Raw genomic sequence first — 26,112 nt, forward strand, 5'->3', positions numbered from 1 at the left:
GTTTCTATGTATCAGGCAACGAGTCTCCTTATACTCTGATCCCAGTTTCCTTACTTTATAGATTCCTTTACTAGACATAAATAACCATGGCCATACAAGAATGATTCTGACGTTGTAAGAGTTATAATCTAAAATATTCTACTGCTTCCTACATGGTGGCTTTTAATCCTACTGAACATCAATCCCATTCAACCAGTAGCTCTGTTCTAATGGTATTTTTCCTTCTCTGGATCCTTGTCCTAATGATTTCACGTGCTACCCAATGTCACTGTGCTTTTCCATTCATTAACTTTATTGGCTGCTGTCAGTTTCAAACCTTATGTACTGTGCTTCCTGGGCTAAATGTTAGAGTTAAAATAATAAAAATCTCTTGCCGTGCATGAAGACTTCTTCACAGACTGACTTGCCAAAAATGACCTAACCATGTTTTTAATACCTCATTAATTTTACTTTTAATTTCCTCTAAGTGAAGCATAAAAAAATGTTTACATATACACATTTGAAATGAACAGTAATATGCGTTTTCTATCCCTTTTTGGCAATTGCTGTTTCTATATGTATGTCAGATGGAAATACAGCCAAAATACTTGGGCTCTGCCTTCTGGTGGTATTATATAGTACCACTTATCTGCCAAACATTTAACCAGACCTGCTATTACATGTAGGCAATTCTCTGACTTAAGCCTTCATTTGAGCTTGCTATTTACCTAACCTTCATTATACCTGTGTGAGGTTTTAGTTTCAATCTTGGCCACTTTATTACACTCTCTCCAGCAGTTAAAGACCCCTTTGATCACTCCTGAAGTCTCATGGGTCGGGGGGTAGGGGCTACTTCTTTAGATTTAGCTCTTGGTAGCATTACACGTTTAAGCTACTTCATCCCTCATTATTTCCTTTATTTTCTTAAAGCAACAGCATTAAAACATTCCCCCTGGCCTTAGGTGGCAATTTGTATCTCTTTTTCACTTTGTCTCTCAAAGGCTCCCATCATGTATAGGTAAAATATTAATTTATTAGTTTCCTGATGACAAAAACTGCATTGGCTTTAGGAGAGGAGGATAGGTGACTGTTAGCAGTCAACTATGCTCTGTCCTTGGTATCTGATTCGCATGGAGCACTTCCTGTTTTGTTATGCATCCAACAATCAAGCTAACAAAGCACCATTGCCTTCCACTATTTTTATTTTCCTGATGTTTTGGAAAATTACACTGATAGATTATGTTCCCGAGCAGACTGCTGTTGTTTCTGCTCTTTGGAGTTGAGTCACTACACTACTTTCCTACAAGGAGCCCCATTGTTTATTTTAAAGAAGAACAAAGAAAGCAATTTTTCTTCAGAAAGAAAACGGTTTCTCCTGCAACTTGCTTTTCTCTATTTGACAGTATCCCATTGTTTAGCTGCATGTTTAAACTAAATGGGTAGGCTAGCTATTTTGTCAAGTCAGAGAAGGGATCCCAATTCCACAATTTGCAGTCATCTCTCCTATAGGTTTATAGGTTTTCAGATAAATGATTAATCGTAAAGAACAAATTAGCAGGGATAGAAGGACATTATTCAAGTGATATAGATAGGTGTTAGACACACAGCAAATACAACGTAATGGTGCTCAATTTTTTTTGTATTACCAAGATTCTAGAAAAGTGCCAAAATATGAGTATGACATTTCAGAAGGAACTGCTTTGCAAATTCAAGTTGAAATTCAGATGCTCTTTAGTAATGTTAGTTTCTAATAATATTTCTCTTTAGAAGAGATTCTCTTTGAAGAAGAAAAAATCATGTCTGCCTTCTCTAATGTTTGGGGGAAAAAATCTGTTTTATAAGCATACGCAGACTAAAATAGTCCTTGTTCAGATACAAGCCTTTCAGATGGCAGTTTGTTCAACTTCCGTTTGAAATATTAGAAGATTGGGGGTAGCAGGGCACCTAGCTAAAATTAATGTTTCTAGGGTCACATATCAAGAGATACATGATTCACCCCGTAAGGCCCAAGACTCTGCCTAGTTAACAAAACCTCATGGTTCTGGTCCAGGTGGTCCGGGAGGAACCCTATGATAAAGGAACACTGGTCAACCAGACTTTCTCTTCTGGTACCAGGATGCAGAATGTAATTGACAAATTAAATCCTCGTGTGACTTCCCACTTCTTACCACCCAACAAACACGGCAGAAACCCAAAGCTTTTCTATTAACCATTAGATAAACTTTATGCCCCCTTTTCCCCAATATAAATGAGAATTTTATGATAAACTTTACATTAAGCATTACAGTTTGTATTAAAATTTTTAGAGAAGGTCATGTCTTCTCTTTTATGGCTGGCAGTAGAAAAACACATAGCTGGGCCATTTTATCAAAGATATCCCCCATTGTTAGAAAGCCCAAAATAAGGTGCCTGGGTGGCTAAATAAATTAAGCATCTGCCTTCGGCTCAGGTCATGATCCCAGGGTCCCAGGAATTAGTCCCACAACGTGCTCCCTGCTCAGCAGGGAGTCTGTTTTCATCTTCTGCCTGCCGTTCCCCCTACTTGTGCTATCTCTCTCTGACAAATAAAATCTTTTTTTTTTTTTAAGCCCAAAATACTATGGTGGTCTCCACAAATGTACACAGTAGCCTATTTCAAGATGGATTTTATCAGTTGTTGGGATGGTTCAAGGAACCAGAATCAAGTGCTCTAATACCTCAAGGAGGGGAACCAGAGTCTAAGGCCATCCAGTGAAAACTAAAGATGAAAGAAAAGCTGGAGATTCAATGTAAGCCACTGGGGTGACAGAATTCAACTACAACGTTTTTCAGGATTTAACTTGCATAGAAAATATTCTTTTATAGAAATAAGATAGAGGGACGCCTGGGAGGCTCAGTCAGTTGAGCATCTGCCTTCGGCTCAGGTCATGATCCCAGGGTCATGGGATGGAGTCCCCACAGCAGGCTCCCTGCTCAGTGGGGAGTCTGCTTCTCCTTCTGCCTGTCTCTCCCCCTGCTTGTACTTGCATTCTCTCCCTCTCTCTGACAAATAAATAAAATAAGAAAGAAAGAAAGAAAGAAGAAGGAAAGTAAGAAAGAGGGAAGGAAAAAAGAAAAAAAAAGAAAAGAAAAGAAACAAGATAGTAGGCAACTCTTAGCTCCTGTGATGCTTTGGTGACATAGATAAAGTCCCCCCCTTTAAACAAACACACCTTTGTGGGATCCCCACTAGGAGAGTGGAATGCATGTTCAATTTCAGTCCCCTCTTTTCTCCTCAGCCCAGGTTCCTTATGCAGAGTCACCTGCAAATCTTTCTGAACAGTCTTGCAAAGCATTCCCTTTTATATACATTCATCTATATGAAGGCAGGGTACAGATGATTCTCAAAAATAATGGAAACAAACATTTATTTGTGCTAGGTATCCCATTGCTTCAAAGGATGTAAATATATCACAATAATACCTGACTTCAATCCCCGGGGAGAGGTCTATGTCTGTGATTTTGTTCTAAAACACTTCCTTTTACTGGGAGACTAGGGGAGTTTCCACGGGTGCTCAGGTGTGATGGAGAAGTTGCAATATGCCAGCCTCCTTAGCGGACTGCAGAGAGTAAAGGAGCAGTCCCAGGTGATCAATCAAGCAATGGCGGAGCTAGCAACCATTCCCTATCTACAGGACATCAGTCAACAGGAGGCAGAATTGGTAAGTGTTTTTCTTTGTTTAAGGCTTTCATGGGCCCTGGGCTAACAGAAGAGAGATATATTCTGAAAAGAAAAAAAAAATTGTGAGAATCAATGTAGTCTGAGGGAAAACTGCCCAACCCTCCTGAGGCATTTTAATAAAGAAACTAGAAAATGTAGAAAGGTGTTTTTGTCTTTTATTTGCTCTCATCAACTAGCTTCCATTTTTATAGCAAGAACTTTTTGATGTGTAAAAACATGGAAAAGGGCTGATTATTCATATCATGGATCAGGCTTTTTGTTTTAAATAAAGTATAATTATAATAAATTATTTCTTAAACTCCAAGTTATGTTAATATATAATTTTCTTGTAAGGGAAAGTGAGAGGACAAGAGTAATTGTTATATAAAGACCAATCCTGCAAAATAGCCTTTTTTAGAGTTTTCTTATTCATTTCTAGTGTCATACATATGTTGGCAGTGCAACACACACACACATTCACACTGGTACTTTTTTTTTTTAAAGATTTATTGAGAGATAGAGAGCACAAGCAGGGTGAGGGGCAAAGAGGCAGGGGGAGAGAATCCTCAAGCAGACTCCCCACTGAACAGGAAGCCTGATACAGGTTTGATCCCAGGACCTGAGCTGGGATCAAAGTCAGACACAATCGACTGAGCCATCCAGGCACCCCCACACTGGTCCATTTAGATAAAACAGTTGTTTCATTGGAAAGGAAAATGTAGTTAGTCGAACGGTTTTTTTAACTAAATTGACGAATGAACTCAGAAAACACAGAGCCAGTCAAAATTAGTTGAAGGAATATCTCGGAGAAACCATCTTCAAGCAGATGTGTATATTCTAACAATAATCAATATTAGGAATGATGGCTCCTCATTTGTAAAACTATTACTAACCCATGTGAGGGCCATTCGAGGATAGGTAAAATTTACTATATATGGAGATCCTAATGGGTCATAGGGAAGGGCTCTTTACTTTGAGGCTTTAATTGAAGGTAGCCAAAATTAATTATAGACCTGAATTGAATTCACATAGCAGGGGTGAGAACAACCCAAACTGATCACCTGTAATTTTCAGATAACTAAAGCAACCCTCCCTCTCGGAGCTTTTAAAGTTGTAACAAATTAATCCATCAAGAAATGAACTGCCAACATTTATAATGTTCATCTGACCCTGTAAAAGGGTATGAAATAAATAGTGATATTCAGAGTCAGTATATAAAGTGGTCTGACTCGCCAAATAATAAAACTATGCGTACTAAAGTTTAAAACTATGGGGTGAAGAAAAGTCTATTAATCAGGGAATTACAAAGTCAAAACTGGCAAGAATACTTTCTAAACCTTTATGGTTCTGTGCTGGGGAACACCTTCTAAAAGGCTAAGTGTTTATCCTACCACTCATAAGACATTCAGGAATGCAGTAAGTATGGAGTTTTCAAAGTGCATATTATAGCCAATTTTAGATGATTAATGCTCCTTTGAGATAAGAGGAAGCAAAGAAAATGTTAATTTAAGAAGCTGGCACAGTGTTGATCCTGTCTTCCTGAAAAGCACATTCAAGATTTAAATGAAAAAATACAGGGGAGTTTCCTGCACTTAGGTTTTTTAACCACTTATCTGCAGCTTTTTTTTCCCCTCTGGAAATAACTTATATTTCTAAATACAGACAAAGAGCATCAAACTAGCATTGTTGACATGTTTTCCTCACATGTTAGTGTAATAGCTCACTATCTGAAACCTTGGAAAATAGGATTTCATGAAATAATTTCATAATTTATATGCCTACTAGAAAAATAATTTAATGTCTATGGATTTATATGTATAGGCCAAATATTTAAAAATCATGTATCTTGCAAGGTTTCATCACCTTAAATAATAGATTTTACTTTCCAACTTCCAAGCATAGGTTAACCTAGGAAAATAAATCCTGGTAATATCATCTCTGGTGCTACATAAACAGGGACTACTCAGGAGAAGAGTCTCGAGTGACCCAACCCTCCGCCTTCCTCCTCAAGCTCTGCGATATCTAATGTAGAGAGAGATCATCTGAGAGTTCACACTCTGGTGCCACAGTGAACTGAGCTGGCATTTGTTCTTTTTTTAGATAACTTTCTTTTTCAGTTTTGATCATCACATGGCTTGATGCAGTTTCATTACTTTGCAGCCACATACTCAGCATGTGCACGGGATTGTTTTAACTTGGAATGTGGCAATTTTGGGCAAAGGGTGGAATTTTCTAAACTTGCCTTTGAAAAAGGCAACTTGGTTATTTTGAAATTTTAGAAAATAAAAGAATAGTAAAAGACTTTAAATGAGCGAACATCCTTTAGAGGCAATAAAACAGCGCAATCTTAGTATTGTCCTCGGGTGAGCTTTTGCATGATGCCTTGAATTTTGATACATTAGCCTCAGGAGAAAATACTAAAATGCGTTCATGTACTACATGCCATTTCCTGAGTGAATTAACTACTGCCTTCATTCTTTACAATCCGAATCTGTTTTTTACAAAACATCAACACTTACTACATTAAAACCTATATGTTTTCTACAAATTTTCAAGAAGAATCTTTTCATTATTACAATATTTTACATCTGCAGTAATACTTGGTAATGACTGAAGCAAAGACGAGGTGGCAGTGTTCATTGTCGGAAAGATGAGTAATAAAATCATCAGCGTACAAATGATTTTTTAATTAGGTTTTAATCTGTGTATTTAGAGAAGTTATTTCTGTGTGAATTCCACACTGATAATTTTTATCTTGGTGCCACAGCTGCAGTCACTAATGGCAGATGCTATGGACACCCTTGAAGGAAGAAGAAACGATAAAGAACGTGTGTGGAATACAATCCAAAAGGTAAAACTTTCAGCTGAAGGGAAAAGATATATTATTCTCAAAGAAAATATCCATCTTGGGTCAAATCTGTTTAGAAGATAAAAAGAAAAGAGAGCTCTTCATGTTGTTTTATTGTTTGTTTTCTTTTTTAAATAAATGCAGCTATCTCCCTGGAAGTATAACCAGAATCAAAATGGATTTATATAATGTTTCCTCGGGTCTGCTTCTCCAACAGATTGTGGTCGTATGCTTTCATGGGTCTTCTTATGTTAATTTTCATATTCTATTTTCATTATCTGCTTCTTTGTTATTGGTTAATATGGACTTTTTTAAAGCCCTATCATCTATGTTTTAGTCCAACACCCCACCCCCCCAACACTTTCCCCACTTGAGGAGTAATGGTTACATTTCAGGGAACTACAAAGAAACTAGCACATTGATGTTTTGGGTGAAGGAGTAACATACTGGTTGTTAGAGGTAGAGAACCATCCCTTCATTGGCTACCTGAGTTAAATAAAACAAGCACTGAGCTGCACCTAGCACCAGGTACTCGGAAGACTCGTGGGATACTACAGAGCTCTCCGACAATGTAGAAGGGAATAATGTTGAGTCTCCAGTCCAGTTAAAGGCAATAAATTATAGTCAATCTACTCCCTATTCAGTCTCGTCCAATCATTTTCAGAACCCATAAAGGGAGAACTGGTGTCAGATATGAGAAGAGCAAACCAAAGGAAGTTCCGGTTTAAGAGGTAACAGTCAGCCATGATGGATTCTAGTGCATCTGAGGGAATGGCTGTCTTCTGTAATCTGTTCAGAGGCCCTATGGTAAATGCATAGAACAGAAATGAACTGAACTCAGCCAATATTTGTTGACTATCTACTGTGCTGGAAGGAACACTGGGTGTTATGAATATTGTCTGGACAATACAAACACACCCCTGCCTACATGGCCCTTACCATCCTGGAAAGAAGACAAGTACACAGCTACAAGTTTACCCAATATTATAGTTAAAAAGTAGATGTGTAATAATCTATAGAAACAAATAGGGGAATATAATCTGGTCTGAGAGGTCAGAAAAGTCATTTTGGAAGGGCGCCTGGGTGGGTCAGTGGGTTAAGCATCAACTCATGATCAACTCATGATCCCAGGATCCTGGGATTGAGTCCCTCATCAGGCTCTCTGCTCAGTGGGGAGTCTATTTCTCCCTCTCACTCTCCCTCTGCGGTCTCCCCACAACTTTTGCTTGTGCATGCTCTCTCTATCTCTCAGATAAATCTTAAAAGGGAGAGAGAGAGAGAGAGAGAGACAGAAAAGCTGTCTCTGAGAAGGTGATACTAATACAACATTTTAAAGATAGGTAGAAGCTGTCCAGGTAAAAACAGAGATTTCTACAGAGAGGGCAGAGTTTGTACCAAGAGTGTAAAGAAAGCATGGCAAATTTGAAAACCAATAAAGGGAGAAAAACTAATAAAGGAGCAAGGAACGTGTTTCAAAACGAAGTGCGGAAGCAGAGTCAAATCACAGAAAGACCGATAAATTATGCCAAGGGTCCAGAGTGTTTCAGAGAGTATTTATCTGGAAAGTGTTTTTTGATACATCCCTAGGGCTACAGTGGGAGAACAGATTGAGGAGCTACAGAAACATGGAGAGGTCAGTTATAAGGCGGTGGCTTGATCTCTGGTGGTGGGTGTACAGATGGAAAGAAGCGACAGTTAGAAGGAATGTGCAGGAAGCCAAATCTATAGGCCTTGTTCACTGATTGCATAAGGGAGTTTAGAGAACAGAATAAGTTAGAACAATGCCCAGACATTGGGCTTGAGTCACTGAGCAGGACATTGGGAGAGGTTTGCTGGTGCCATTTACTAAGGAAGAATTCACTTCAGAAGTGTAGCTTTGGGGGGTGTCTGGGTGGCTCCTTTGGTTAGGCGGCTGACTTCAGCTCAGGTCATGATCCCGGGATCCTGGAATCCAGCCCCACATCAGGATCCTCACTCTACAGGGAGCCTGTTTCTCTCTCTCCCTCTGCTGCTCCCCCTGCTTATGATCTCTCTCTCTCTCTCTCTCTCTCTGGGTCAAATAAATAAATATTTTTTAAAAGGGGGGGTAGCTTTGGGCTGAGAACATAAATTCAGAGTCCAGTCAGGAGACAGAAACCACTGCAGATATTTGAAAGGGAATGTAATATAAAGAATGGTCAACTAGGTATAACATTGTTAACTGAAAACGCATTGTAACTGAAAACGCAAAGGAGAACAATAATTTAGCACAGAAGAAGCAATAAAGGGAGGGGCAGCCACCCATTAGGGCTGGAAAATCAAATAGGAGAGACTGGAATGATTAAAACTTGGAAACTTGAAGCAGGGACCACACTGTGGACCAAAACTCAGACCTCCCTCTAAGAGGCACTGCCAAGGGTGCCTGAGTGGCCCAGTCGTTGGGCGTCTGCCTTCAGTTGAGGTCATGATCCCAGGGTCGTGAAATCGAGCCCCACATTGGGCTCCCTGTTCAGCGGGAAGCCTGCTTCTCCCTCTTGTGTTCCTCCTCTCACTGTGTCTCTCTCTGTCAAATAAATAAAAGTCTTTAAAAAAAAAAAAAAAGGAAAGAAAAGAAAGAGGTCCTGCTCAACTGGTGCTGTTATCTCCAAGCTTGGAGGAGGAATCCTGAAGGGTTGAGATCCAGGCTTCTGAGGAGGGGCCACTAACTCACTAGGGCTGATGGGAGGAAGGGTGGTGGGAGTGAGGAGGCAGTTATAATGGAGGTAATTCTGCAACTTTTGGAAAAACTAGATTCAACGGCTACTACAGAAAAGAGCATAACTTTCTGGGACAAAGAAGCCTTGCTAAAATGATGCTCACAGGAACCCCAAGCAGACAGGAGATCAGCAAGTGAACAAGAAGCACCAAGTCCCTGCTCTCCCCTTCGGCATTGCAATATCCCTCTAATACCTCCTATTAACAGAGACTAACAGCTGGCAAAACATAGATGGGGTTTGCAGAGTTCCAGCCCCCAGCATAACAGAGCTAATCATAGAAGGGCGGGTTTGGAGTTAAGAGGCTATAAGCTAGTAACTGGCACAAAAGTGTGTTGAACTCAGGGTGCTGGCAAGACATCCAGGGAGAAGTACAGGAGTCTGGAGTTCTAGATAAAAAACTGAATAGAGAGAGATTTCTTGGTTGTTAGCAAACTGATATTAACTGAAATCATTCGAGAAGTTGAGATGACTGAGAAAGAACATTGAATTAGAAGAGAAGAGAACCTTGAGGAGTACATTTCAAACTTAGGAAGAGAACCCTACAAAGGGGATTCAGAGGAAATGGCAAGGGGAATTGGAGCTAGAGGTATATCAAATGCAATTCTGATGAGATTCAAGCAATATAACCAAATATCTCTGTTGGTTATAGAAATAATTTTTTAGCATAGGGTCAGTAAACTACAGCCCACAGGTCAAAACCAGCTAATCACCTATTTTTATAAATAAAGTTTATGGCACGCAGCCATGTCATTCATTTATATATCATCTATGTCACCTCAGCCAAGTTGATTAATTGCTACAGAGACCTAAAATATTTACTGTCTGACCCTACATAGAAAAAATTTGCTGTACCCTGGTTTATAGCATTATCCATCCCAGAAATATTTACATTTGCACAAACTACATATTTGTGTTCACAAATCCCAGTGATAACAGAGCAACAGTCCAATTGTGAAATTCCAAGGAGCAGCCAAGAAGATGGAAGAGAAATTGACATTCGTCCCTACCTGTCTCCATCTTATAGACAATCACCAATTCCACCTGACACTAAGCTAGGTTTTGACGTCCACACTCGTAGGAATGTTTAGCCTGTGGCTTCCCACTTTGCCCCTATTGAGGTTATTTCTTGTTGTTATATATCACCCCAAATATAGTGGTTTAGAACAATAACCCAGTATTATTTCTCAATTCTATGCACTGACCAGTCTAGGTGGTTCTTGCTCAGTGTCTCTCATTTAGTTCAATCAAGTGACTTCTATGCCGGGGGCTGCCGTATTCTGAAGGCTAAGATGTACTAGACTACAACATGGTTCACTCATGTGGTTGACAAATGACATCAGTCAACTGAGACAGCTGACCGGAGTGCCTACATGCGGCCTCTTCATGTGAATTAGGCTTTAAACAGCTGGGTTCCGAAAGGAACTATTTCAAGAAGAAAGGAAATAGAAACCATCAGTCCTCTTAAAGGTTAGGCCCAGGACTTCTGCCATATTCTACTGGTCAAAATCGTTACAAACCTGTCCAGCTTCACAAGGTTGAAGGAATAGATTCCATTTCTCCAAGGAGGAGTGATATGTGCATTCATAAAGAGAACAAAATGATAACATTGATCTTGGAGACAAGCTCCAGCAAGCAGAGCTATGGATCTCTGTCTTGTGCTGGAGAACACCTGCAAGGGAGCAGGAGTCAGAATAGTAAAGTCAAGGCATCTGAAGCTAGAACATTGCAAAGCCACTCTACCCAGCCATTAGGTGTTTAGAAAGTCTCACTGGTAAGCAGCCAGTCTTTCCAAATTAAAAGCCCTGGTAATGATCCTAGCTTTCTAAATGGAAGCTCCTGAGAGGTCTTTAGGAAGATGTGAATGGGAAGGAACAGGGTGCCAAATTTTTCCCAAGGGCTTTTAATTTGGTTAATGCGACTCTACAAAGGATGATCATATCACTTTCAGACAATTCTGGTAGCAAGTAAGTAATTTCCTTTTACTGCTACAGAGTTAATTTGCGTGTGCAGAAAAAATAATTAAAAAAACCTAATTGTACAAGCTACACTGTGTTCTGAGCCCACTAGAAGTTGATATCAGCATCCCCACCTCTGAGATCTGTTATCTGTAATAGAAACAGCTGTTGTACCTAATGAAAACACTTCGAATTTTCATCTGTAGCAGCGGAATTACAGCAGCACCTCCTAGTTGCACGTACTTAAAGGGTCTGTCAGAATCCCCATTACCTAACACAATTTCCAGGGCTTCACTTTGTTACAGGTCTATAAAAAGCCTATCAAGATGAAATCTGATTCATGAGTGCTGACCTCCTGTCTACGTTTTCTTTTTACTTTGAGATTTCTCTAGGAACCCAGAAAAAGAAAGGAGACAATTGTGTTTTTTCCCAATTCACCAAAACTAAAATATATTCTTTAGAGAGTTTTAGGAAAGTGGTTTTTGTTTTGATTTGGTTTTATAGAATATTTTCTTTCTAGTAATTAACTCAAGAAAAATATAGGTACATTGGATAAGCTGTGGCAATACAAAAATAAGCATTTTGTGTGTAAAAAAAAAATGAAAGTATATTTTCTTATGTTGGAAAGTCCCATGTCACAGCAGGACTCTTTAACTAGGTTTAGTCCATAACGACAACAACAAAACCCTAAGACAACATACACTTTTGAATATCCCAGAGGTCTTGTTATCACACTGCTCACTCATGCATGCATCCAACCTTTACTGGGATCTCCTGTGGGTCAGACAGTGTTCTAGACATTGGAGATATAGCCATGAAAAAGTAGTGCCCTCATAATGTTTGCATTCTAAAGTAGACACTGAACTACTGAAAGTAATATAGATAATATTATAAGTAATGGATGCCATGGCTGGAGGAAGCAGGAAAGGAAAATGGGAAGTGCCAGTGATTGCAACTGCACTAGAATAGTCAGGCCAGGAGTCACCGAGGTGATGCTTGAACAAAAATCAGAAGGGAATGCAAACCTTGCAAATACCGTGTGAAAAGCATTCTAAGTAAAGGAAGTAGCAAATGTAGAACCCCGAGTTGAGAGGGTACCTGTCATGTACAAGGGACTACAAGGAGGGCCAGGGGACCAGAATAGAATGAGCAAGAGTAACAGAAGATGAAGTGAGCAAGCAGAAGACACAGTGCTGTGTCAAAGAGAAAAACAAAAACACCCTAAGCTGCTGAGTTGAGACTAGATTGAAAGGGGTGAGGGGAGAGTCAGGGAGACCAGTTAGTAGTTTACAGCAATGATACAGGAGAGTAATTATGATGGCTTGAACCCAAGTTTGGATGGCTTCAGTCTTGAACCCAGGTGGTAGCAATGGATGTGAGAAATGGTCAGATTCAGTCTTCTACCCAAAAGAAGACCAAAGGCTTATTTAGAGGGTGGCTAGAAAAGTAAAAAACCACCCCAAACAGCAATCTGGAGACCTGGGCCTGTTGCAAATTAGCTCAGAAGTCACTTCCTTTCTCTGGACCTCAGTTTTTTCATCTGTAAAGTAAAGATATTGAACAAGGAGATTTTAGGTCTCCTCTCAACTCTGAATGGATGAGTCTTTTGAAAGCCAGACAATCAAACTGAAGAAATAAGAGTCAATGCTTACTAAGCTCTCAATATGTGCCAACACTCTCCTGTATTCTCTTTACATATACCACCCGCTAATCCTCACATGAGGTCAAATGTGTACTTTATTAAACAGAGAAGTTCAACAGTTTGCATTGATCTGCACTTGATCTGACCCTAGAGCCCAAACTCTTTCTTACTAGAAAGAGGCAGCCTGACAAGGCCCAACACACCAGCATCATTCTACATATAGCTGAGCATTTAGCTGTGAGGCCAAATGGGGAATTATGGTGACTTCCAACTAGAGTGAAATTTGACCATAAACTAGAACAATTTGATTGTCTTCAATTCTCAAAATAAATTTCTTTCAATCTGGGCCTAAGGAGTCACTAAGCAATTTTTGATGTAGTCTACCTCTATCATCCACCTATATAGGATCCTCATCTTCTGGTCCTTAGTTTTTCATCTAGAACCAGAAAGGGTACAGAACCTGAATCTGCAAATCCCTGACCATTAATTCTGCACCCACTCATGGGACCTTGGGCAAGTCACAACCTTCTGAGATATGTGTGTTTATATCCTTACCACCATCAGAGTCTATGATTTTATGTTACCTTGCATTGAATCCTAAAGCCCATTAAAGCTTTATGAACTAGGCCTGAAGATAAATAGAAGAAGTCTTTAGAAAAAGGAGTCTTTTAAAAAAGAAATCATGTGCCAACTGTTAAGTTGGAACATTCCTATTTCTTCTCACCACAAAATCAGTTAAGAGAAACAGTTAAGTAGCACTCTGTCTGCAACTCGGAAGAAAAGTTCTTTGTTCTTCCTTTACAAAGTCTAAATTTCACATTGAGGAGATCAGAATTTAATCTGGTACAACATAAAGTATTGTCTTATTCTGATATGCCACTGATTTGAGACTAAATGACAAGAAATGAAATTTTGTTATTTTAAAAGTAATGAGGGAAATACTCTACCATGTAAACATGGTCCTGTGAATTTTCATGAAAAGAAATACTATTTTAAACTTTCATCAAATATTATAATGTGGTACATCACAATCTTCAATGAATTCAACTAATGGAGCATAGGTGGATATCTTTAAACCATCCATATGAACTTGTTCAAAATTATTTAGCTTTTTATGTACCCTTTTGTCTCAAAATCTTAACTTATAAGTCATATTCATCATCATACAGACGTGATATTCATTGATATACTTACTAATTTGGTCTTTTAAGATGAAAACGGGATAGAATTGTATGTCACTTAGCAACTCTTCTGTTCAAGGCTGTTGATGTAGGCGGAGCAAGCAGGGGAGAATACAAATCTGGGAGATGGGCCAGGGGCAGTTGGTTGAGGAGGAAGAGAGAAGAGCAAATTGGAACATTTTATTTACTTTCCACATCAGCATTCAAACCTGAATCCCTCCAGAAACTCTTCTGAGAGAGATTGCACATGCGGCACTATCATTCATCGGCCAGTCATTTGGGCTGACTAATACGTGGTTAGGGCATGCAGTTGTGTCTCTCTGAAAGTACCACTGCCTTTTCAAAGATTCAGCAGCCATACTACTCATTTGCAAAGCAGTTTTTCCAGCAATCAGGCTTTTCCTGTGTGTCTTGTTCTTTAAGGAGTCTCTGCAGATTTATTGCAATTTGATTGTGAATCTTCTCCGCTTCTGGTTATAGGCTTCCTCATTAGCATATCCCAAATTCCTTTACAGTGTGTACTCTAAGCACTGCTAAGCAGTTCTGTCCATGGCATAACGCAGACTGTGTGGAGAAACCCAAGTGCTCTTGTTACTGACCACACTGGGGAGAAGGGCAGGGACAGACTCTGAGGTCAGGGAGAGAGGCAAGGCTCAAGGGGCAGAAAAGACCAGATACCTGGGATAAGACGTTGAGGTCCCTAGGATAAATGAGTCTGTGCCAGTAGGTGTCCAGACAGCAGCAATAGCAGAGTAGCTGCCACCAAAGCCCTGGCAGACCTCCTGGGTGTGGTCAGAAGCTGAGCACTGGGGCATTTGGACCCGGAGGGAGCATTTCATCCTCAAAAGTTGGCACTCAGCAAAGCCAAGTCTAGCCCCGAAAGTGGAGAAAGCCAAAAGCCTTGGTTCTAGTCATTTTCCCCAGCTGTAGTGTGATCCTCCACATCTAGATGACAAATTTCAGTTACCATTTAAAGTAAACAACATCTTTCTCCTCTGATTTAAAGGAAAAATATGTGGTTAATTTGTTAAACATTTTCGACAACTGTATTTGCTAAGCACTTATTTTCCACCTGTGTTTGGTCTTCCCTCCAAAATGGAGAATACCTCTTTTATGTACTTCATTGATTGAAAGTATTCTAAAACTCTCATGATTTCTGCAGCAGAAGCATTTCTGTGCAGGAGTCAAATCCTAGCATGGCCCTCCTCTAGGGAGTATTTATCCAGGAGCTTTGCCAGATTTAACCAGGAGTTTATCAAGGGGCAGACAAAACTAAATGCCATTGTGCTCACATACCTTATAAAATACTGTGTTACTCAACAAATGATCAAGCTATGTTAATCTCTTTGAAGTTTGCTTTTGAATAACTATCCCAATTAAAACAAGCTATGGAAAATTTTATTTCAGATAAGTAATTACGTTAATTAATACTGTGGAGATGACAAATATTACCAGTGATTACTATTGATCTTTTGATATGTGCCAAGCACTTCATCATCAGGTTATCACATTCGATCATTGCAACAACCCTGTGAGGGAGATGTCATTATTTTTCCTTTGAAAGATGAGAAAAAGAGCTTTGTAGAATTAACAAGGAAACAAACCTAAGTTTGTAGTGACAGTGTTTAGTTTTTTTAAATCAGATTTGTTTGGGTGGATCAAAGGCTCTGTTCCTAACCATTAGCTAGAACAATTATGTTAAACCAAGTGCAGCTACTAAAAGTCAATGGCATAAAGAATATTGTCTGACCCAAGTTCAGATTCTGTAAGACAGCCAGTAAGACAACCCTTGAGCCTACTTTTCAGCAGTGAGTAGACTAGAAGCATCAGAGTCTGTTGTAGCCATCATCCATCCTTCTCTAGATCATGGCTGACTGGCCCAGCTGAGGATTTATCCAGACAGCTTTGAGGCAGTTGCTTGACCAAATCCAAAACTTGGCACCCCGTGTCCTGGATCATCAGCTCTCAATGTCTTCCCTCATTATCCCTCCTTCTATAAACATTGTGTTTAGATTGGCTTTGATATCTTACCATTTTCCTCTCTTCCTGCAACATTAGAACTTCAGGGAAAGAGCTTAGAAGTCTGGTCATTCCTATAGAGTACTTGTTATCGATCCAAGGGTCACCTTCTGGTGAGTTATCTGAACTATTCTGAAATGCAGGCTGTCAATGATAACGCAATTTCAGAAGCACATATTGCCATGACCCCTCCAAGATTATCCTCAGAGCCTGGAAGCCTTGAGCCTGAGACTGGACAACGTATTTTTCATTCCTTCTCTTCCTGGGATGCCTCCCCGCCTGTCCCACTAGTGAGCTAGTATAGGAAGGTAACTCAAACAGAAATTGGAAATGCTTATAGTTTTTTTAATGTCTATAAAAACTTTTCAAAATGTATCTTTCAGAAGTTCAGTGAAATATCTGGGGCAAGGGAGGGGAGCATATATCTCAATTCTATTTTGAACCAAAGAGTGAGTTTGCAGTTCATTCCAAAGTTACTCTCCTTAAATTACCAAAGGGGTCTTCTTTGCTTGGCAGCCCAGCATTTTATTGCATGTATTTTATACGTTAAGTTTTGCAATCCTTTATAATTTTGGAGAATAACACAATAACAGCTTATACCACTTGGTAGTTAAATGAACCATAGGACATCTTCTATTCTGCATTGAAAGTGGGATTAATACAGAGTTCAGAGCAATTGACTTGTAGCTCATTCAATCATTTACAGTGTACTCATTATACCTTTCATCTTTTGGAGAAGGACAGAAATGAAAGTGCCTTTACATGCAGCCCTAAAGGAAGGTATGGCCCATTTCTCATTCTGATTATGACTTTCTTAAAGTGGTGCATGTGGAGGAAGGGATAAGACTATAATCTAAAACACATATAAATGCCATAAGCATAAACACACCAATATCTCTTAGCATCATCAAAACTCTGTGTGTGTGTGTGTGTGTGTGTGTGTGTGTGTGTGTGTGTGTGAAACTGATGTGTACTCTGATAAAAATGGTTTTCTGCTTAAGAGAAGATACTGAAGAAGAGCATGAGATGGTTGGTGAAAGGATGAATATAGACCTATATTAGAGATCCAACCTAAAAACAAGATAAAGTTAGGCCCCCTCTCTTACTGAATTAAAAGGTATCAGAGAGACTTCTAACTTCCAAGACCTCTTATGCAGAAAAGACCTCTTCAGATTCATAATGATTGACTAAATAATATTAGCATAGATAATTAGAAGAAACTGGAAAAACTGATTCAAGAAATGATAGTATATCTCCCTGAAGTACAGGGGTCAAAAATTATTTTTTTAAAAAACCATAATAGAAGACTTCTACTTCAGGAACATGAAGTAGATATGCTTTTCCCTACTCCTCCCGTTAAGTACAACTAAAAATCCTGAACATTATATATAAAACAAATACAAGATTCTGGAATGTGAAACGAAAAGGACTGACAACTGAGAGACATGGAGACTTGAGGAACTACATGATGGATGTTTGTTTTCTCATATATCCTACATTTGTTGCTGAAGGAGGTGGAAACCCAGAAACACTAACATGTGTTGGCAAAACAAGCCCCAACAAAAAGCATGCTCTCTCCAGTCAAAGGACAAGGAATGAGGAAGCTTAGCAAAATGGAAGATTCTTAGACAATAATCATTCTACTCCAGCCAAACACCATAGAAAAGAATGGTGATCCAACACACAAGATGTCAGCAAAGGTCAAGCAAGGAGTTAGACTTCTATCCTCACTAGGCTATAACAAGGTGTCCAGTCTTTCCACTCTAACAGGGTGGTTTCAGAAAAGACCAGATATGGAGCCTGGACTTTCATCTCCACTGGATGGTAAGGCACCACTTCCTCCACTTCCTCCTGCTAGTGTGGTGTCAGAGGCCTGGTAGGCAGTCAAGATTTTTGCCATGCACCAACAATTATGAGCCTGCCTCCTCAACATGATGTTAATGGAGGCCACATGGCAAACACTGATGAGGTATTGCTACCCCTCCCAGCTAGAGAAGTATCAGTGAAAACCTAGCGAGGAACTTGAACACTCATCCTCAACCAGAAGTGACAAGGAGCCCTTTCAGGAGTCAATGAAAGTTGAGTGGGGAACCTGAACTTTCATACCCACCTAGCAGTAACAAGGCAGTGCTCCTCCCATCCTCTGCCATATAGGTGTCAGAAAAATCTGGCTAAATGAGAAGGTTTAAATAAGATCCAGAGCCTCATATCATAATGCCCAAAATGTCCAGATTTCAAGTGAAAAAATCATTCATCCTACCAGGAACCAAGAAGATCACAAACTGAATGAGGAAAGACAATAGATTCTAACACAGATATGATAGAGATGTTAGAATTATCTGACAAAGATTTTAAAGCAGCCATCATAAGAAATGTTTTAATGAGCAATTACAAACATCTTTAAAAAATGAAAAAATTGAGTCTCCACAAAGAAATAGAAAGGTTAAGCAGATAACAGAAGTTATTAAAAAAGAACCAGGGAGGAGGGGCAAAATGGCAGGGAAGTTGGAGACCCTATTTCAACCCGTCCCCTAAAGTGAGCTAATTACTACTAGAACACTCTAAACACCCATGAAATCAGCCTGAGATGTAGGATTATACACTTCTGGATCTCTATAGGGGCAGAAGACTCCAGTAGAGAGGTAAAGCAGAGTGGGAATGATCAGACCGATATCGGAAGACAAACAAGGGGGAGGGAGCCACCAGAAGCGACCTATTAGAAAGTAATACCCCAATATAAGAGTGCCCTGTAATTGGGGACCAGCGTTAACTTGGAGTCTGTTTAAAGCACTCAAAAAGAGCAAAAGATCTTAATGGGCAACTGGTGTAATCAGGCGGTCACAGGCACGGGCATGGACCTAAGCCCACAGACCCAGGATGGCCACGGCCAGTGACCACCCGTGCTAAAAAGAGTATGGTGGAGCCCCCCAGGGTTGCATGGCTTGCACCACCGCTCAGCCAGGGTGCACTCCTGCCCCTCATGAGGGAGTCTGGTGATGGCTCTAGCCTGTGCTCCCTAGAATTTTTGCCCACTGCACTATACAGGTCAGACCCACTCTCTGCTAGTGCCTGAGAAAGCTCTGTCCTGGCGTTAGCCGGCCATCTCTAGGACCAGCTGAGTCCCAATCCCCCAGTGGCAACCTAAGGTCTGGACCCCAGACAGCAGTCCCAGCAAAGGTAACCACCGGAAGTGGGCTCCCTGGACCAATATTGCTCCTGGTTTTAGTGGCTCGGGTTGGGTGGGGGGGTGCAGAGCCAAGTGATCACTTTGCACGACCCCTGAGACGGTGACTGGGGATGTGCTCTGCCTGTGGGAGGTTGCACAGCTCAGCAGAGTTTGCAGAGGGGGAGTCTGTGTGTTCTGGATTACTCAGAGGGGAGCAGACTGAGGATTCTCTCTGAGAAGGAGGTCTGGGTACAGTTTGCTTCCCACTAAACCTCTGAAAAGCTGCAAAAAGCCACCAAAGAAAAAAACCTCCAGAGAACAAAAGCCTGAAAAACCAGTTTCCATAGAGCCCAGCCCCTTGATAGGGGGCAGGAGGACTCAACTGAAGCAAGACTGCCTGAAAAACAACATAGCAGGTCCCTCCCCCAGAAAGCAAGACAAAAGAATGAGAGGACGACCACCACAGGGTCCCCTTAAAACTGTAAAACCCCAATATTGGGGAAAACAATTTATTAAGCTCCTGGTATTGCCTTAAACCTGTATATTTCATGGATACAACTTCTATTTTTAATTCATTCTTACTATTCTTGTTCTTTAACCTTTTTAACCTACTTACCATTACAACTAGAGGTTTAATACAACATATTCCATAATAACCTTTTAACTTGAACTTTTTTCATATGTATACCTGTGCTTTTCTTTTTCTTTTCTATTATATATATATATATTTTATATATATATATATATATATATATATATATATATATATATATATAAGCTTCAAGGTAATCCTCTTTCCCTAATCAATACTACCCCTATATATAAACCAGTTTTAATCTCCCTTTAATCTCTGGAAAGTTTAGTCCTTTAACAAAGATATCAAGATACACCCAGGAAGAATCAAAATATCCTTTCTCACCCACATGAAGGATTTATAACCACCCTCCCATCTTTTTCTTCTGTCAGTGTTTCTGTGTATTTGTTTTTGTTCTGGTGTTATATAAATCTTATCCTTGGGTTCATTTTGACTGGGTTCTTTTTTTTTTTTTTTCTTGTCATTTACTTTTGTCAGTCTTTTTGTTTGTTTTTGTTTGTATACCTTATAAATAATACCTTTGGGGCCCATTCTGGCTGGGTCTTCTTCTTTTTTTTTTTTTTTCTGTCTTTCTCTCTCAGAAGTGGTGACTTCTGATTGCTCAGAAGTGTTCCAGGGTGCACCTTGCCTAGATCGCAGTTGATAAATTTAGCTACACATCCACTCAACCACCTCTCACCGAAATGACTAGGAGAAGGAACACACAACAGAGGAAAAATTCAGAGACTGTGCCCTCTCCATCAAAACTATTGGATATGGACATAAACAGTATGTTAGAAGGGAGTAATTATCCAGGCAATGACTAGGTTGGAGAAAACTATTAGTGACAACATGGAATCTCTAAGGGCAAAAGTGAAAGCCTCCCAGGAAGAAGTTAAAAATGCTATCAATGAGATCTAGTCTAATCTAAATACTCTAACAGCTAGGGTAACTGAGGCAGAAGATAAAATTAGTGATCTAGAGGACAAACTGATAGAGAAAAAGGATCAGGAGGAGGCCTGGAACAAACAGCTTAGAAGCCATGAAAACAGAATTAGGGAAATAAATGATGCCATGAAATATTCCAAAGTCAGAATTATTGGGATCCCTGAGGGGAAAAGAAAGAAAGAAGACTAGAAAATATAGTTGAACAAATTCTCAATGAAAAATTTCCCAATCTGGGGAGGGAGACAAACCATAAGTGACTCTTAATCTCACAAAACAAACTGGGGGTTGCTGGGGGGAGGTGGGGTTGGGAGAGGGGGAGGGGGATTATGGACATTGGGGAGGGTATGTGCTATGGTGAGTGCTGTGAAGTGTGTAAACCTGGCAATTCACAGACCTGTACCACTGGGGATAAAAATACATTATATGTTTATTAAAAAAAAATAAGAAATAATTTTAAAAAAATTTCCCAATCTGGGGAATGGAACCAGTGTTCCTGCCCTAGAGTAGAAAGAACACCCTCCCAAGATCAATGAATCTAGGAAGACCTCGAGGCACTTGATTGTGAGACTGACGAATCATAATTTTAGACTAGAACTTTTGAGAGAAGCTAGGGGGAAGAGATCCCTTACATACAGAGGAAGGTCCATCAGAATAACGTCAGACCAGTCCACAGAAACCTCGCAAAAGTCAGAAAGGGCTGGAAGACATATTCAGGGCACTAAATAAGAAGAACGTGCAGCCAAAGAATACTTTATCCCACAAGGTTGACATTCAAAATGGGTGGAGAGATAAAGAGCTTCCAAGACCAGCAAGGTTTAAAAGGGTATGTGACCTCTAAGCCGGCACTACAAGACATATTAAGGGGGGTTCTATAAAGGAAGAAAGAACCCAAGAGTGTCATAGAACAGAAAATTACACAGACAATCTATAGAAACAAGGACTTCACAGGAAACATGATGTCAATAAAAATATATTTCAATAATCACTCTCAATGTGAACAGCCTGAATGCTCCCATAAAATGGCACAGGGTTGCAGGTTGGATAAAATGACAGGACCCATCCATATGTTGTCTACAAGAGACCCATTTGGACCCTAAGGATACATCCAGACTGAAAGTGAAGGGATGGAGGAGCATCTTTCATGCCAAAAGGCCTCAAAAGAAAGCTGGGGTAGCAATTCTCATATCAGATAAATTAGATTTTAAACTAAAGACTGGAGTCAGAGATAAAGAAGGACACTACAAGCATTCTTAAAGGGTCTATCCACCAAGAAGATCATACAGTCATAAATATTTATGCCCCCAATACAAGAACAGCCAACCACACAAGACAACTGTTAATCAAGATAAAGAGTCATACTGATATGAATACATTAATAGTAGGGGATCTTAACATGCCACACTCAGTAATAGATCATCCAAGTAGAAAATCAATAAAAAACAAGAGCATTGAATGACACATTGGACCAGATGGATCATATAGATATAGATATAGATATAGATATAGATATAGAACATTCCACCCTTAAAACAACAGAATACCCATTCTTCTTGAGTGTACATGGAACTTTCTCCAGAATAGACCACATACTGGGTCACACATCAGGTCTCAACCGATACCAAAAGATTGAGATTATTCCCTGCATATTCTCAGACCACAATGCTTTGAGACTGGAACTCAACCACAAGAAAAGTTTGGAAGGAATTCAAACACTTGGAAGCTAAAGACCACCCTGCTTAAGAATGTTTGGATCAACCAGGAAATCAAAGAAGAAATTAAACAATTTGTGGAAACTAATGAGAATGAAGACACTTCAGTCCAAAACCTATGGGATAGAGCAAAGGCGATCCTAAGGGGAAAATACATAGCTATTTAAGCCTCCCTCAAAAAACCTGAATAATCCAGAATACACCAGCTCTCTTTACACCTTAAAGAACTAGAGAAATCAACAACAAATTAAGCCAACCCCCCACACAAGAAGGGAAATAATCAAGATTAGAGCAGAGATCAATGAAACTAGAGATAGAGTAGAACACATCAACGAAACTAGAAGCTGGTTTTTCAAAAGAATAAGATCAATAAGCCATTGGCCAAACTAATCCCAAAAAAAAGAGAGAGGACCACAATTAATAAAATTATGAATGAAAAGGGAGAGATCACGACTAACACCAAGGAAATAGAAACAGTCATCAGAAATTATTATCAACAGTTATATGCCAATAAGTTAAGCAACCTAGACAAAATGGATGCATTCCTAGAAACCTATAAACTTGGAAAACTGAATCAGGAAGAAATTGACAACCTGAATAGACCAATATCTAGTAAGGAGATTGAAGCAGTGATCAAAAACCGCCCAAAAAACAAGAGTCCAGAACTTGATGGATTCCCTGGAGAATTCTACCAAGCATTCAAAGAAGAAATAATACCTATGCTCCTGAAGCTGTTTCAAAAAATAGAAACAGAAGGGAAACTTCCAGACTCTTTTTATGAAGCCAGCAGTACTCTGATCCCCAAACCAGGCAAAGACCCCACCAAAAAGGAGAATTTCAGACCAATATCCCTGATGAATATGGATGCCAAGATTCTCAATAAGATCCTAGCTAATAGGACCCAACAGTACATTAAAAAGATTATTCATCATGACCAGGTGGGATTTATCCCTGGGATGCAAGGGTTCAACATTTGCAAATCAATCAATGTTATAGAACAAATCAATAAGAGAAGAGAGAAGAACCACATAGTCCTCTCAATTGATGCAGAAAAAACATTTGACAAGATACAGGATCTGCTCCTGATTAAAATGATTCAAAGTATAGGGAAAGAGGGAACATTCCTCAACTTCATTAAATCTATCTATGAAAAACCCACAGCAAATATCATCCTCAATGGGGAGAAGCTGACAGCCTTCTGTTTGAGATCAGGAATGCGACAATGATACCCACTCTCGCCATTCTTGTTCAACATAGTACTAGAGGTCCTAGCAACAGCAATCAGACAACAAAAAGAAATAAAATGTATTCAGATTGACAATGAAGAAGTCAAACTCTCTCTCTTTGCAGATGACATGATACTTTATATGGAAAACCCAAAAGACTCTACCCCCAAAATACAACTCATACAGCAATTCAGTAATGTGGCAGGATACAAAATCAATGTACATAAATCAGTTGCCTTCTTACACATTAACAATGAAAATATAGAAAGGGAAATGAGAGAATGGATTCCATTTACTATAGCACCAAGAACCATAAGATACCTGGGAATAAACCTAACCAAAGAGGTGAAGGATCTGTACTTGAGGAACTACAGAACACTCATGAAAGAAATTGAAGAAGACACAAAAAGATGGAAGAGCATTCCATGCTCATGGATCAGAGGAATAAACATTGTTAAAATGTCTATACTGCCTATATCACTCTATACTTTCAATGCCATCCTGATCAAAATTCCACTGGCATTTTTCAAAGAGCTGGAACAAATGATCCTAAAATTTGAATGGAACCAGAAGAGACCCTGAGTTGCTAAGGAAATGTTGAAAAAGAAAAACAAAACTGGGGGCATCATGTTACCTGATTTCAAGCTTTACTACAAAGCTGTGGTCACCAAGACAGCATGGTACTGGCACAAAAACAGACACACAGACCAACAGAACAGAGTAGAGAGCCCAAATATGGACCCTCAACTCTGTGGTCAAATAATCTTCGACCAGTGGAAAAAAGACAGTCTCTTCAATAAATGATGCTGGGAAAACTGGACAGCTATATGTAGAAGAATGAAACTCGCCCATTCTCTTACACCATACACAAAGATAAACTCGAAATGGATAAAAGACCTCAACGTGAGGCAGAAATCTGTCAAAATCCTAGAGGAGAACATAGGCAGTAACCTCTTCAACATTGGCCACAGCAACTTCTTTCAAGATATGTCTCCAAAGGCAAAGGAAACAAAAGAGAAAATGAACTTTTGGGACTTCATCAAGATCAAAAGCTTCTGCACAGCAAAGGAAACAGTCAACAAAACAAAGAGGCAACCCATGGAATGGGAGAAGATATTTGCAAGTGACACTACCAACAAAGGGCTGATAGCCAGGATCTTTAAAGAACTCCTCAAACTCAACACACACAAAACAGATAATTATGTCCAAAAATGGGCAGGAGACATGAACAGACACTTCTCCAAAGAAGACATACAAATGGCTAACAGACACATGAAAAAATGTTCATCATCATTAGCCATCAGGGAGATTCAAATCAAAACCACATTGAGATACCACCTTACACCAGTTAGAATGGCCAAAATTAACAAGACAGTAAACAAGAAATGTTGGAGAGGATATGGAGAAAGGGGAACCCTCTTATACTGTTGGTGGGAATGCAAGTTGTTGCAGCCACTTTGAAAAACAGTGTGGAGATTCCTTTAGAAATTACAAATAGAGCTACCCTGTAACCCTGCAATTGCACTACTGTGTATTTAACCCAAAGATACAGATGTAGTGAAAAGAAGGACCATCTGCACCCCAATGTTCATAGCAGCAATGGCCACAGTCACCAAAGTGTGGAAAGAACAAAAATGCCCTTCAATGGACGAATGGATAAAGAAAATTTGGTCCATATATACAACAGATAATTATGCCTCTATCAGAAAAGATGAATACCCAACTTTTGTATCAACATGGATGGGACTGGAAGAGATTATGCTGAGTGAAATAAGTCAAGCAGAGAGTCAATTATCATGTGGTTTCACTTACTTGTGGAGCATAAGGAATAACACGGAGGACATGGGGAGATGGAGAGGAGAAGGGAGTGGGGAGAAATCAGAGGGTGAGAGAAATCATGAGAGACTGTGAACTCTGAGAAACGAACAGGGTTTTGGAGGTGGGGGGGTGGAAGGTTGGGTGAGCCTGGTGGTGGGTATTATGGAGGGCATGTATTGCATGGAGCACAGGGTGTGGTGCATAAACAATTAATTCTGGAACACTGAAAATAAAATAAAATTAAATTAAATTTTTAAAAAAGATATAAAGAAGAACCAAATAGTAATTTTAGAACTGAAAATACTAAAATTAAAACTAAAATTAAAAAAAAAGAAACCTCAGTTGATGTAAAGTATGACAAGTATCTGAAATGTGGAGGGGAGAGGAGTAAAGAATGAGTTTAAAATTAAGTGACAATCATCTTAATATAGACTGCTATATGCAGAAGATGTCATATATAAACCGAATGATAGCCACAAATCAAAAAATTATAATAGATATGCAAAAATTAAAAGTGAGGAATTAAAATAAATCCAAGAAAAAAAGAGAAAGGACCAAAAAAATAATAAATCATAGAAAAGAAATAATAACAAACACCATAGAAATACAAATTATTGTAAGAAAATATTATGA

The 26,112-nt window shown here is 39.4% G+C and overlaps 1 protein-coding gene across 1 annotated transcript in view; it reads left to right on the forward strand.

Moving 5' to 3' along the window:
• Window positions 1-26,112, forward strand: part of SPATA16 (spermatogenesis associated 16) — a 236,938-nt gene that overhangs the window by 190,049 nt on the left and 20,777 nt on the right. The window contains exons 9-10 of the mRNA XM_046002990.1: window positions 3,495-3,659; window positions 6,426-6,509. Coding sequence (XP_045858946.1) covers window positions 3,495-3,659; window positions 6,426-6,509 — 249 coding nt within the window. The remainder of the gene's footprint in view (window positions 1-3,494; window positions 3,660-6,425; window positions 6,510-26,112) is intronic.

This window comes from Meles meles, chromosome 4 (genome assembly GCF_922984935.1).
Source record: "Meles meles chromosome 4, mMelMel3.1 paternal haplotype, whole genome shotgun sequence".
Taxonomy (NCBI): Eukaryota; Metazoa; Chordata; class Mammalia; order Carnivora; family Mustelidae; genus Meles; species Meles meles.